The sequence below is a fragment of the Coloeus monedula genome (assembly GCF_965178545.1).
Source record: "Coloeus monedula genome assembly, chromosome: 11".
NCBI classification, from domain to species: Eukaryota; Metazoa; Chordata; class Aves; order Passeriformes; family Corvidae; genus Coloeus; species Coloeus monedula.
Window position 1 is genome coordinate 5650383 of NC_138791.1, and position 15625 is coordinate 5666007.

General features: G+C 40.6%; 1 protein-coding gene across 2 annotated transcripts in view; it reads right to left on the minus strand.

Moving 5' to 3' along the window:
- Positions 1-15625, minus strand: part of NISCH (nischarin) — a 29447-nt gene extending 13822 nt beyond the window's left edge. For both annotated transcript variants that reach the window (XR_014226720.1, XM_082288464.1), the window contains exons 1-8: positions 15419-15625; positions 9838-9921; positions 8910-9092; positions 5558-5606; positions 3750-3913; positions 2287-2382; positions 958-1053; positions 430-588 (exon numbers count right to left, since the gene is read on the minus strand). Coding sequence is in view for 1 of the 2 variants with exons in the window: in XM_082288464.1 (XP_082144590.1) it covers positions 430-588; positions 958-1053; positions 2287-2382; positions 3750-3913; positions 5558-5606; positions 8910-9092; positions 9838-9921; positions 15419-15505 (918 nt within the window). In the remaining variant the exon portion in view is untranslated. The remainder of the gene's footprint in view (positions 1-429; positions 589-957; positions 1054-2286; positions 2383-3749; positions 3914-5557; positions 5607-8909; positions 9093-9837; positions 9922-15418) is intronic.

Below are 15625 nucleotides of genomic sequence, written 5' to 3' on the forward strand. Positions count from 1 at the left end.
CCAAATTTTGTTTTCATGCTCTTCACAATGTTTCGATGTCAAGAAAGCTGCCAGCAAGTCATAGGTTTTTAAATATGCAAGAAGCTTCAGCCTTGATAACAACTCCAAAGTTGAGTCTATGAGGTGGATTTTATTTAAAAAAAAAAATCTGCTAAGTAGCCTAAGGCCGAGAGTAAAAGTGTGTTTCAAAAAGTCAGTATTCATGGAAATGTTGCCTACAGAACACAAAACGACAAAACTATTCTCCTCTAGCAAAGGAAATAAAGTTCTTACAGAACAAATCTCCTCAGCATTAGCTTGGGTAGCTAACCAACAAAGTACAACTGAAAATTCTTCAGAACAAGCGACAGAGCAGATGCAAATCCCTGCTGTGTATTATGTGCCACATATAAATCATGCCTTTTTCCACAAATGAAAAATATTGCTTACCACTGAATCATCAATTTCAGAGATGCTATTGTGACTCATATCCAGAGTTGTTAAAGTTCTCCAGGTTGGGATAATTGCTGTCACTGGACAACTTGAGTTGTCCAGTGCATCCTCTGGCTCCCACTGATCAAACTCAGAGGCCTCAGGCACCAGGATCTCCTGTTTAAGAGAAGCACTGGATAAAGACAGTAGTACCAAGACCCAGAATAAGTTGAGTGATTTGTTTCTAGATCTAAATACTGGGCTTCCATCTTCAGGGAAAGCTAACAGTTTTGGAAACCATCCCAACTATCTCGTGCAAGCAAGCATCAGAAGTGTCCCTGGGAAGGGACACATCTGAACACTTTCTTCACTTAACCTTAAGATTCTGTATGGTTAGTAAAGCCCTACAGTTCCATGGCTTTAAAAACAGAACCTGCAAGAGGCAGTACAGAAAGCTACATGGACTCCAAGTGGATATTTCCCTATTGTGCATGTTGGTTTTGCACATGCTTTGAACACTCACCAGAAGCAGGAACTTGCTCTTACCTTCATTGATGTTGCTGAAAATCGAACACTCAGCGTGGCCAGAGCATGTTTTGATGAAGTCAGCCCTTTGATAAGCTTTCCCCCACAATGACTGATCTGTTTTTTAAAAAATCACATTACAAAGTCAGAAATGTTAGGACAGACAAATGAGACATGAAAGAGGCACCTAAAAGCTTCAACAGCAGATTCCGCATCAATTTGCAAAGTAGTTATAGCACTCCCATAAAATCTTGAGAAATTATCAGGTCAGAAATACTGACACTTGGCAAAGCTAAAGCAAGAAATTAGAGGCATAACTACAGAAAAGTGAAATTCAAACATATATTTGAACAAAGCTTCTCCATTGACTTTCCACCTGTCCCATGTATTCAAGGTGAAACTACCCAGTTGATTTAACAGGCCACAGCATTTTTACTGTTACCAAAAGGAGAGGTATCTCAAACTATGACTCAACCTGCAAACACACTCATTTGGGTATCAGATGTCCTTTTTATCATAAGAAAAAAGAAATGCTTAGAAAGTGAGGATACTAATCTAAGAATTTAACCCACTAATCAGCTAATTACACACACTAAGTTTAAGATTACAAAGTCTCTTTTTCTGTAGCTCAATTTGAAGCAACATTACCGAAAATGTGCTACAGCATCTGTCCACGTTCTTCTCTGCAGACAGTCACTTCAGTTCTTAACCAGCGACTGTCTCACATCAATGAGAAGATAGCATTCATGTACTGGAAAAGGTGCAGCATCCACCAAAAGTGGACAGAGTACAGACTGTGTGACAAAATTGAATATCCTCTCTCTGGAAAGACCTGAAGTGGCCAAGAAAGTATTTCAAAAAATACTCATTGAAAACTCCTAGAAACTCTGGTATTCACACTGAAAGCAGAACAGTGAAAAAAAATCTGCAAATTATCAAGTAAGCAGCACTACACCCAAAAGTGCACTTTCACAAACAAATTTAATGTCAGGATGTTTTCACAAACACTTGATGTACGTTTTTTTCCTCCAAATAAAAAGCACTTTGTAATAAGGGATCCAACTATAACCATTTGTTAGTTCTTCAAGGCAGTGGAAAAGCACTCAGGCATAGGTTTTGTGTAAATATTGGAAATTGCTTTCTTTGGAAACTTAAAAATTTAAACCTTGTGTCCTTATTCCCAAAACTTGTGAAAAAAAATTGTTTCACAAATAAAACAATCCTTCTAAACTCTGCATTCCCCAATTCTAGCAGCAAATCAAAGCAGAGAATCACCATTTCTGAGACATATGCAGCAGGCCTGGCATTTGCAGAGCACCTATGAATTTATGAGCAGTATCTCAGTCCTACCTCTATTTGATGAAGCGATTTGAAAATGGACAGATCAAAAGGCAAGAGATGCTCCTGAATGTTACTGGTTCCAAAAGGTCCCCCTGTTCCAGTGACCTGGCATTTAAGACATTAAAGAACTGAGTTAGTGCACACAACCCAACTTGTTCCCATTCCAGTCTTACACAGGCAACAGCCCTAGGACAGTAGTGTGGAAAGACAGCCAAAGCTCCAAGCAATTTTTCAAATATGGAATGATTCATGACCCTTGCAGATTAACTCTTCGGGTAAACAAATACTAGTTGCTCCAGCTAAGTGCGTTGAACTTGAAGTGCCACCTTGTGCTTGCATTCTGTAGCACATGTGGCACGCAAAAAGCAACACAATAAGCAAGGCTGACCAAGGCTTCATTCTCAGCTGAAAAGGCAGAGTTACAATCACTGAAAACAACTTCCTTGAAATGAGTGAACCCGCCAAGTCAGCACTGTCTTTAATTCCTCTACAATGGATGAAGTTCAAGTCATTGACAAGATGGGCTTGAAGAAAATAAACATTACATTGATACATATCAATTAAAATGTATCTGGTATTTCCATATCGTCATAGGATTCTGGCCTCAGAGCATGTCAGTAGCATAAAAACCAGGTGGTTTCACTTATGTTTGCTGTGAATTTAATTTTGGGAGAAAACTCTAAGGTTTTTCTTTGGTTTTGTGTATCCTACAAGCTCTGAATGTGCCCACTCACAAGCATTCCAAAGGCCTAGAAATTCTGCAGATGGCAATTTTTCTAAACAATAAGCTCTTCTCCAGCCAGAAAATCCTCCCTTCAGAAGATTCTATACAGACAGAGGATGACAAAGGCAACTGAAGAGCCACAGGAACACCAGCACAGCTGTGGTTTTGCTTCCCCTGATCCCCCATTTGATTTCAGCTTTGAACACAGACACATTTAAAAGGCAGCTCCTCATGCAACAAAGGGGCTAAAATAAGTTTTTGAGTCATAGCAAGCAGTGTTAAAAAAATTACTCAGGGAAAGTCTAATTCACTTTTTTGGTAGAAAAACAAAAGTCAAATTGGCTCCTGACAAAAATTATCTGTTCTGAGGCCATTTTACATTTAACCTGAAACGGCATTTTAGCTAGAAATTCAGGGCCATCTAGGAAACTGAGGCACTTTTTAGGGTTTTATTTTTAACTTTCAGACGCAGTCAGACAGAGGGAAAGGGGGCAAGATTTATATAGATGCACATATGCACATGTATACATACACACCGGCCTACCCACAGTACCTGCAAAGAAAGCAAGGTTGAAGAGGTCAGTATTTATTTCTTTACTCATCCCTACTGGTACCCAGCAAGATTCTGTGGCTGCAGCTATACAGAGGGCACTGCTGAAAATGTCACATCACACAGCAAACATCTTGACTAGAGAACAACATGGATTGAAGGTTGGCAGCATAAACACCCATTCAACATCGACCTCACCTTTAGATACTTGAGTCTGCAAGTGAAATCCAGAATATGCCCTAGATCTGTTTTGGCATCTCCATTAGCACAGGTAGGTTTGCCCTGCAGCAGCTGCTGAGTGACAGCATACAACTGCAGGGGCCTGATGGTGAAGACTTCTCCAGCCATTAAGAGCTGCTCTCCTGAAAAACAGAGGAGCTTGGGATCAAACACAATGCTGCAAGGGTTACACAGGAATAAATGGCACATGGAAAATATAATGATATATGTTTGTTATTTATATCGAAGCTGAAAATTGAGGTAGCAAAATAATTTTTTTTTTTTAACACCAGAATAATTGAGGTATTCAAGTAGGTACTCATCATACAGGCCTGAAGTTCCTAATGCAACTAATGGCAAATTTCCCTCAGTCTTAACAGGACTGGAATCAAAGTTAATTTACATAATGTAAGAGTTATGAAACTTTTTCTGAAATATCTCTACACTTCTAGCAGTTAGGATTTTTTCTATTCAGAACCCACAGCACCTGCCATCTAAAATACAGACCTCAGATCTTTTGCTATGCTGCCAAAATGCAGAATTGTAGTAAATGTGTTTATTGGAGAGTATGGGGATTTTCTGCACACTAATACCAAAGCAAACACCCGTAACAGAAAATGTCTTATCTAATTATAATTTTACAATCCAATTTAATTCTTGGAACAGTAGGAAACAGCATACAAAAGCCTCTCTATAGGCTGCACAAGCTCAGCGTGGGCTAGAGCAGCTGGAACACACACACACACACAGAATGAGTATCTTTCCTTTCTTCCTTTTAGGGACACCAATTTGACTTCATGGACGAGAAAGCATCAGCTTTCGTGATAAGCAGAGTTCTCAGAAATGCTCTCTGAGGAGTAAAATTGCCTTCAGCTTCATTGGGAGCAAGTCCAAGAGTCCAGCTGCACATACATTACTGGAAGGTTACACTATTACAGAGCAGTCAGTGATACATCCACAATTCTTGTATCAGTGAGACTGCAGGCACTACAAAGCCAGCAAAGATTTCTTCACAAGCTTCCTTAAGAAATTCCAAAATCTGCTGAACAGACTCTGAAGTGGCTTCACCTAAAAGTAACTTTCTGCCAGAACAATCTGAAAGGCCATGCTGAAACATGCTTCACCTATCATGCCTCCCATGCCTCAGCCAACTGGAATTATAAAGCAGCATCTTGCATGCCCTTCAAAACAAAAATAGCAGGGATTAATCCTTTCACATGCCTCCTGCTGTTAATGGAGAAGCTGGAGCTATTGTAGTTACAGTAAGAGCATTTCATTTTCATCTGCTGGCCTCAGAAAAGCACACCCTCAAATTAACTGGCCAGAAGGTCTCCTGTTTCCTGAGTTCTGGAAGAATAATATTTAGATATGTAAAGTGATCTCTTGCATTTAATACACAGACTGTCAGGACTCGCTGATACTGACCAAGTTTCCTTATGGGTTACACTAAAACACACTGAGACAGAGAGCTTAGCAAAAGCTCCTGATCACCACTGCCACATCCTATCCCTTAAGGACACAAACTAGTAGACCCTTCTCAGAACATAAATTCACCAATCTGTTGTTTCCAAAAGTGGCTGCAAGACTGTTACAGCTCCTCAAAAAATGCAGCTTGAATTAAAGCACAAGCAGCAAGGAAAAGACAAAAAGAAAGAAGGGGGAGAAAAAGTATTGGAGTCTGATGTGGAAGATCAGACCTCTCATTGTCTGGAGGTCAAATATCAAAGGTATGTGAATGCATGAACAGAGAGGAAAACATTCCTGGATAAATACTGCAAGTTCCTTACCTTTGTGAAAGAGCTCTTCAGCCAATGCAGCAGTAATCCCATTGATCTCCTGCAAAAAATAAACCATTTAAATCAAGTGTTATTTACATATTTAAGGGTTCCAATTTTTTAATTTATACCTTTAGTGAAGTATCCTTTTTTTGCTGCGGTAGAGGACTTTGATTTTTTTTTTTAATTGAAATCAGGGGTGACTGTTTTACAGATTTTTTTGTAACTTGATAATGATTCATAAAAATTATTTGAAATTATTTTATTTCATATGATTTTCATTTCCAAGATGAAAGACAGTGAACTACATTCAAATAATCCCATCCTGCACACATTAGAAAAGGGCAGCAGCAACTAGACCCAGTATTACTAGCCATCATCAGCCCAACTTGAAAGACAGCTCTGTTTTAAAGAAAATATTACAAGTGTAGTGTTCTTCAAATTTTACCATTAAGACTGTTGTAATGCCTCAAGCACTCAATATTTCCTTAGAATATCACTAAAACAGAGAAAGCTTTAGATTAACAGGTCTACAGAAAAAAAGAGGTATAAAAAGTAAGTAGTCTTCTGGACTTCAACACTACTATGCTTGCTGCAAAGTAATGCAAACCCCCCCTTTTCTCATCACCCCTCTTCCCCCTCCTGGACTCACTCAGGCACTCAACCTCCATTCCTGGCACTGACAGCTCCGGGATGAAAGGCTGAAAACTCTCAGGGATTTGCAGGGATTTGTACTTTCTAAATCTGCAGGTGCACAAAGATCAATACAAGTATGTCCCACCTGGGCACACCTCTCTCCACAAAAAGCAAATGTTCTGTGCAAGTCCAGAAATAGTTCTGAGCATTTCCAACAGCTCCCTTTCAAAGGACCACAAAAAGAACAAAACTATTTGTAAGCTTCCCCTAGACAAACATCTCATTTTAAGGTAGCTGCAAAGTATAAACAGATATTATGGATCATCACCACATGAATATTTCATGAATTTACTTTGCTGACAAATACCTCATGATTCATAACAAGGGAATACATCCACAGGACATCTGCAGCAGACAGCTCAGCTTATTTGATGAGGCAAGGATTTTAAAGCAGCACATTCTTAGTGTAACTGAAACCCCACTCACTGAGGACGAACAAAGCCTCCACACCATAGCTCTGAGAACAACAAGCTCAAAGCTGTATTCCAAACAAAATTAAACAATTCAGATTCTCATTTGAATAAGCCAATTACACTCATCTGGCAAGCACAGACTTGATTGAAAACTCTACTCTGTATCTCTTTTGTCATCTGGGACACAGAGCCAAATTTTTTTCCTACATTTATAATTGGAACAAGATTATGACTTAGGCTGCTCAGTGACTAGCAGGCAAAAAAAAAGGAACTCTATCCCCCTGTCAGATCTACAAGAGACTTCTGTCTTAGCTGTAACTACTTAAATGCATCACACCCACAGAAGTCCATTGTTTGCAGGTGTCTCTGAACAGCAGTTCGCGAGTACTCAATGCTTTTCCTGCAAAACCTTCTATCTGTAAGTTAGCAAACCAAATCTTCTAAGATGACAAAGACCGTGCAACAAAATAAGCATCCCCACATCACTGCAGAAATCCTTCTCAATGTGGAAGTTAGAATACAGTTCTACACTGCTGTCACATGCAACTGTTTCTCTTTGCTAGGCTGTACCCGAGAACAACTAAAGGCTTCAAAGTGAGTTTAATGTATCTACGGCTGGTATTTCTACTCCATTTAGTTCCATTAACCTGGGAAATAAAAGTAAATAATTCTTACTGGAAATATTACAAAAAACAACAGACAAAAAAATTGTAGCCTTCCTATATAAATTAATGAGGCAATATCAGGGATTATAGTGGCTCCAGTATGTACACGGGCTGTCTTGTAATGAAGGTATTTTAAAAGATCAAAGTTCTGCAGAAAGGTAATTTTTTCCAGTAGAATTGCTGTGGTAAATATTTAGCTTTTCTCCTGAATAATTAACAGTTTTTTGGTAAATATTTAAAAGTATTCTAAAGTTCCAAGCAAAAAACAATTGACTTTACAAGTAAGTCAGACCCCCCCCTAAAGCAAAGAAATGCAGATTAAGCAACATCTTTGCTCTTAATATCCAAGAGCAGTATAGAAACAGGGAAGCAGTCATATCCAAATACTGCTAGCTCTTTGGAAAAGCAAAAAAAGATTACATTACAACAAGAGGGGAAAAAAAAGTCTTTCTGAAAAATAAGTCAGGGGCTAGGAAGAACTTCTGCCTGCATAAAAACCATGTGGAAGTTACAACACTGAAACTTTAATGAAACAGACATCATTTACAAGACAGAGCAGGCACAGAAAAATTATGCAACTTACTGGTGATCAGGAGTTTTGCTCCATCTGAACAGAATTCCCCCTACATTGTCACATATTTTTAACAAATTTAAAACCTCTAATCCATTTTAGAAGGCTTGATAGTGGCAAACCTGTGCTTGTCTCTCAAATCTGCAGGGCAATAGCAACATTGTGGAATAAAACCTCCTACCGTTTTTATCTAAGTCAAACTCTGAAGTCTCACCAAGATAATTATGTTCATGTAACATAACTAAACCAGGTTTTTCCTTTGTTGCTCAAACTTAATTAACACCTAATGGATCACTTGTGACTAATTTCTGAAGCCTTTCTATGAAACCATGAAGGGCCTTCTCAAAACATCCCACCCCAAAGCAGTCACTGCTGCTTCTTTCCATTCAGTTCTCCAGTGCATTTTCCTCTTTATGAAACTCATTCTCCCCCTTACAACATGATGCCATATTGCAAAAAAAGCCTAATTATACACAAGAGATGAACAAACTGCAATCAGAACATGAAATCAAGTAATTGCTTCTTGCTTCAAGTATCCTTTACCGTAACATTCTGTCTGCTGGAGCTATTTCTCCAAAGGCCACTCCATCATTGTGCTTCCACAGAGAAGCATCGTTTTTCTTCATTTGGGCTACCGGAAACCGTTTCAGTGTGAACCACAGCTCCAACCATTAGCCACTAAGTAGGGGGGTGTGGATCCATTATGCAATGGCCATTTGAGAGCCAGCACTATTGACTTCAGCCTAACCAATTCAGCTTCACATTTATTCACAGCTTCCAACTCTCCTGCCAGCATTTATTTTCTCTTAGAGTCCCTGCCCACACTACTTCCCAGCACAGTGTCTACTGCAATAAAAAGTGGTGTCAAAAACCTTAAAAATATGCTTTGTTATACTGTGCAAAATGTTGAAAAAGAACCATTTCAGCGAATTCATGAAGATTCCACAGAATTCTCTCTATGTCAAAGAACTAAGGAAAGACACTCAAGCCTCTATTCAGACACAAAAAACATAGCTTACATATAAATGAAAGTGTAGGAAGTGTGACAAAACTTTTGGTGCAGTAACAGGGAACTTGAGCAGCAGAGTTTGCAGGTAGATCTCCAGTTCCTTTTGTCTTTTTTCCACCAGGCTTTTGGAATTTTTTCCAATGATCTTCTTTGGTGGTAACAGATTTTTATCTATTTTCTTTTCTGAAACAAGCTGAAAGACAAAGACCAGAGTTAATACCTGACACACCATCTGAACTTGCACAAAAGATGCAATGGAACACATTAAGTGCATGTTGCCTGATCCTGGGAAGATCAAAAAAAAAAAAAATTACTTCAGTAAATTTAGCTACTGCCTTCAAAGTATTAGGTATTTTCAGAAAGAACATTTTGGCATGGAGTGATGTGAAGTTTAATAACAGTGTCTGCTCAAAGAATCACTCACAGTACGAGGGCAGAATGTAGCAAATGTGATAAAACAACAAAATAACCGGTGCATTTCTGAGAAAGCAGAACACTCTCGAATAAAGTAGACTTTTCCTCATTTTCATTTCTTTTTTATCAGCACTGGTTGGTAACTATCCCATGCTACTTTAAGGCCACCCATGCTACTTTATCATCCACCCCTGATGAGACTTTGGTCACCAAATCAGCTGATCATATTAGCAAAAAGCTCAATGACCCTAGCCTGACCTCTCCTCTCTGACACAGTTTCCACCCAAGGCTAAAGTTGTCCAGATCAACCTCTCCCAGTTCAAGAGGGGAATGTAACAGGGGCAAGCAATAATGTTCTCACAAAAAGGACTTAGTCTGCAGTTCAGATGGTATCTGGCACCCGCACTTTATTAAAATCTCTCTTTATTGAAGAAAGAAATTATGTAAAACATTCTGTAAAACAGAACTACAAGAACTGTACAATGTTTTGTACGAGACCAAGGCCACAGTTTTAACATTCCTACCTTTTCATGCAGATCATGGAAATCACTGTAACGATGTTTGACTGTCCATTGATGATTGCCAACACTAACCTGAATAATGTATACCTGAAAGGAAGAAATTCAAGTAAGGACACTGTACAACATTTGCCTTAAGGAGAAGCTGACTGTGAGACCTGCTGGTCAATGGGCACTGTAAGGTGGTTCTACATTCGGCAAGAATCAGAGCTAACAAAATGCCAGCCCCAGCTCTGAGGTGACTCTGCTGATGTGGGATGCCTGAGCTCACTCATGAGGCTGCTCCACACACAAGAAGATGCAGATGCCTCAGTGCAAAGTGATGGCTTTCATTTTTGCAACCCAAAGGTTAACATCCAAGGGCTCTAAGCTACTTATTTTTCTGAAAGTTTCTGCTAACTGAAGCTGGTATTCATAGTTACCCACAAGCTTGAGACAGCAGCATCCCTTCTTCCATCTACCAAGTTCCACAATGGGCAGAGGAACTTGGCAAGCATCCTGCTGTCACTTCAGTTAAGCAGAAATCTGGAGCTTAACTCTTGAGAAACCTAAACAAATTCTTGGTTGGCTGGATACTATGTTACTCCTTTTAGGGTAAAGCACACAAGGTATCTTCCTGAAAAGTAACTGTGCCCAAAGAATCACTACAATTATCTAAAGCAACCCAACATTTCCTAATACAAAACTAAGTCTTTTTAGCCATGCACGTACCAAACAAAAATTTTCATTCTAGGTGACTTTCTGGATTGAACAGTACTGGCTTTGCAGGAAACCCAGTCTTCTTTTAGATATACCAGAAACAAGCCATTCCAAAGAAATTTTAAAGGGACAAGATAAAACACAAGTAGAAAACAAACAAGGCTCTGCAAAACCAGTTCCACAGCTACTTGAATACAACAAATTAAATAAACTATACTATCCAATCCAACTATACTCCTTGGGGAAAACACCAACTTAATCAAATCTTGAAATCATTTAATACAGTTGAGAACTTGCTTACTACCACAGATCACCCAGAGCTGACTCATAGCTGCTATGAGGATGATACACATCTAGTTGCTAAACCCACTTGAGAAAACAAAAAGCATCAACAGTTTCGATCTGTTACATAAAAGAACAGTTTTCACTTACTGCAAGTACAGAGCAGCACAATGTCAAACATTAAATAGAATGCCACCTGCATTTTAGAAGATGAACTATAGCTCATGCCAGTTTTATTTTTGTAAGCATCTGACACTGGCTCACTGAACAAAACCCAAGTCCTAAAGAGAACCAAACCAAGATGTCTGACTAGTGCACACAGTGAGTGACACATCAGTGATGGGATGAGCACTGGAAACACAGAAGAATGCCCACACAGAATTATGGACTCAATTAAGGCCTGTGCCTGCTTTCCTGTCATGTTGTGTTGGGAAACAGCAGATCAGGATTAATCACTGTCCCGGTGACAAACCAGAACAGGAATAACACCAGCATTCAAAAGCACCTCCTAACCTTGAGGAAAGCAAGGAGACACTCAAAGAAACTAAACTTAGAAGTAAAGAAGTACTACATCTATAAGACATAAGAAAGTTCTTTTGAAAAGCTGATTATGCTCAACTGTGGCAGAGCAAGAACATCTAAAGGCAATGCACATTTGAGTACACAAGGCATGAAACCTCAGATTAGACACTGGAAACTCAGTAACTTCACAGCCCCCACCTGCCAGCAAATCAGGTGAGGAAGGAACACCCTTCTCTCTGTATAAAACAGAGTAAATTTGTAGCAAAGGTTTTGTATCCTTTTGCTGAAATGGCAAGCACTAACCACTTCTAGAAACTCAGCACTCAGTGAAATGGACAGTCTGGTTGGGAAAGTACCTGTTAAAGTGAGTGTTCACAGGCACTAATATAATTCCTCAAGTTAAATCTTTAAAAAGCCACAGCATCCCCATCTAGAAGGCAGCCAGAGCAGGCAGTACATATTCACCCCACAAACAGCATCAGTATGCAGAGACAGCAACTGATTTCATATCAACCCACAAGCTGCCATTATACTGAAGAATAAATATATAAATGCAATATGCTGATGTGCTTATTAAGACTTGTCTTAATATAGAAACAAATCGTTTTAAAGCAAAAAAATCCCCTTAGACATCTCAGTTTTAGGAGCTTAAGTTCATCATCAACAAATTTTGAGTGCACTAATATGACAAGGCTGACAGCTTAAGTTAAGGTTCTCCAAGGGCTGCCTGTCACACCAAGCACTAAGTGAATACATGGATAAATGATGACATTCTCACACTGCTCTTTCTTCCAGACATAAATACACCATATGAAATCCCCACCCATCCTTACACCACAAACCACACTTCTACTGAGCTAAAACACAAAAGCCTTTACATTCACAGGATTTCCTCCTCCACCTCTCTCTACCAAACTCTTCTGTATAAAAAGTTTTGTCCATCTTTCTATAAATCAGTTCTTTTGGTTATGTTCTACTTTGTAAAGTGTTTGGCATATTTACAGTGCTGTGTATATTTTCTTTATTTTCTAGCAAGCAACTACAAGTTCTTTGCAGTTAAGAGCCCACATCACCAAGCAGCATCCCTTCATCTTCTTAAATACTGAGGAGTGAAAGACCTACTAAGCATTTTTAAGCCAGCTATTAAATGAACAACAGTGATTCCAGACTGCTTTTTATTCGCTTCCTGTACACAGTACACAAACCTGCCTACCTTGCTTTACATGGAAAACCTGCATTTCTACAGTGTGCCTCATTCAACTGCACATGCTTCAGTACTGTAAAAAAACCAAACAACCCAACACTTAAATGACAGAGCTCTCCACAGGAAGCCTGGAACACAGGTGTGACTGCAGCCAGCAGGTCCCAAATTCCAGAGCAGTGATGCAGCCACATCTCCTCCACCCTGCCTCATCAAGTAGTCAGACAGTTTACACACATTCAAGGAAGCAACACTATTTTCCTTAAATATCAAAGTTAGTATTTATGTTAAAAACAGCTGCAAAAGACAGGAAAAGCAGGAAGGCAATTTTAGGCTAAACAAATGCATAGCAGGAAACAAACAAAGCACTGACGGCCTTGAGGCCTTCTACTCAAAACCAGTCTTCAGTCAGCATGAGCTGGACCAGCACACCCAGGAAAAACACCCCGTAGAAGTACTCATGCCTTACTAACCCAACAGAAGACACATCAACCAGTACAGGATTTTTTCCTTGCCTTTAATGCTAAAAACTCCAACAAGAATCACGTTTTTGAAAGTACCTTCAACATTACACAGAACTGTGGGCCTCCCTGACATATTCTACAGGATCTAATATCACAGCTGCCAAATGGATGTCATTACAGTCCCCTTCTATTGAGACTGAGCTCTGAAATACAGAGTACGAGAAGCTCATATGCCACAAGAAAAACAACTCTTTCAAAAACAAGGATGTAAATAGGATCACTGCCACCTGACCACATGGTAATGGATGAAGATCCAGGTTGCTACAGCTGTATTTCCTTTCCTACCTTTACCAAACTTGACTTTTACACCATTTAACAATCTCTGCCCTGGTGCAGGTCTTTGTCATGTCCTTAAGCACCGGTCAACTAATTCTGAACACTAAACACATGCTATTTTTTTCAAAAACTTATCATTCTGTGATGAATTTTGTAAAACTTCTGCTTTCATGTAAAGATCTATTCCCACACTTCTAATGGCTTGGGCCTGTCTCATAAAAGCTGACTGCAGGCTTGGAGTCCTGCTAACAGCTTCAGGAGGTTTACACACAGGCAAGCTTAGTGCCAACATGCCTTCAAAAATGCAGCAAGAGGATCAAAGTAGGACCAAATACTGGTAAATCTTGTCTTTCATACACTGTAATTTTGAAGCTCCCAAGAAAAATGACATTAAAATAGCATGGTATGTCCATAACCATTAAAGAAAGAAATCTGGCCTTGAAAAAGTAAGCTTTCTTGGGCTTAGCTGCAGCAGCTTAAAATGCTATCCTCAACTATCAGCTGATCAGATGAACACTACCTGCAGAGTTACACACCTGAACTACAGCTCATTCTAGAACATTAATGGTATTACCAAAGCATGGCCCTACCACAGCACTTGTTTGCAGTCTGAAGCAGCAAAAGAGCACCTGTTTCACCTCCTGCACCATAACTTCCAGTGGGATAAGGGGGCAGATAACACATTTTGTCAACTGAATGCACTTGATTTTCCCATTCACTGGTATTGCATAATACTGATGGAAATTCTCAACACCAGCATTAACACTGCTGAGTCTTGGTTCACACCTGAAATGGAAGTTTCCAGTCCCCAAGCCACAGGTCTCACCATGCCTCTATGCTGAGGGATGAACCACATCCTAACACATGCCCCAGTAACACCTCAACAGCTGTGGTACTGTTTCTGTGAATACACATCATGCAACTAAGAGAATGAGCTCAGGCACCTCTCAAAAATTTGTTTCAAGCTTCTAACCAACTCCTTCACTGAATGCTCCCTATGTTTTCGCCTGTAAATATGACAACTCACCACCTGAAAGTCATTCCCACACAATCATGTTTCAAGGGTCATCACCTGGGAAGGAGTTAGGCTCTTCATGCACCACAGCTGTGTAAAGCTCTGTCCTATTAACAACTCAGAAATCACTCTCCTGTTGCTCTGTTTTCCCTGGATACCTTTACAGAACCATAAGCACGAAGTATTACTTTTATCCATCACACAACTTTCCAAATACTGTCTTTCTACATCATTGCTCTGCTTTCCCTTTTCTCCCACAGCAGGAAGAAGCCTGATGTCATCCATGTGCATTCTACCGAAAAAAGGTCTTTCAAATCACACTAAAATAAGGCAGAAGGAGAAAACATTTTTAGTTATATAACTAAAGGGTGGTGTGCTCGAGACATTTTCTGTCTGCAATTATGCTGAGGTTTGTTTTAGGATGAGCTTCTTCCTGAAAAACAGACCAATTAACTCTAAGAATGAGAACAGATAAAAAACAAGTTATACATCAAAAGCTTCATTCCTTCCCCAAATGAAAACACTGCTGGCAGTTTTTTTTTTTTTTTGGTGGGGTAAGAGAAAACTGTCTATTCTAAATCATCTAATTTCCTCCGAAATAAGATCAGATTTATTATTATTATTATACTTCCACGCGAAGGAAAGATTTCCTGCTTTGTTTAGTCCAGCTTTGAAAGCTATGTTTACTCGACAGCAATTTTTCATAAACATACGCACATATACATAGATATATATACGGGCAAGAACATGACATTTGCTCACGGAGCCTCCGCCTCTCCCAAAGGACCACGGCTACGCGAAGCTCGGTGCCGCTTTTCCCAGCTGAGCACCGCTCCCACGCGGCTCCTCTCCCCGAAGCCCCTCGGAAACTTGTGCCAAATGTCTCGCTCCGTCCTCAGCGTGGGCACAGCTCCGGCCGGGTACTGCTGCGGGAGGCAGCCCGGCACCGAGCCCGGCCTCACCCGCTCCCCCGGCACCGCTGAGGCGGCGGGGCCTCTGCCCCACATCTCCGCTCGCTGCCCCCATCCCCGCTGCCCGCACGTCCCGCACGGCCTCCCCGCTCCGCACCGTGTATGTCTCCACCAGCTCGGAGCCCAGGACTCGGGCCTCCCGCGGGGGCTCCTCGCCGTCCTCGCCTCCCGCCGCCGCCTCCATGTCGCCGGGAGAAGCGCCGGGCTGCGGCCGCTCAGGCCGTCACGGCTCCCCCGCGCCCGCCGCCGCCGCCCGCACCCGCCGAGCGCCCGGCCCGCACTGCCGCCGCCGCCATGTTGGCTC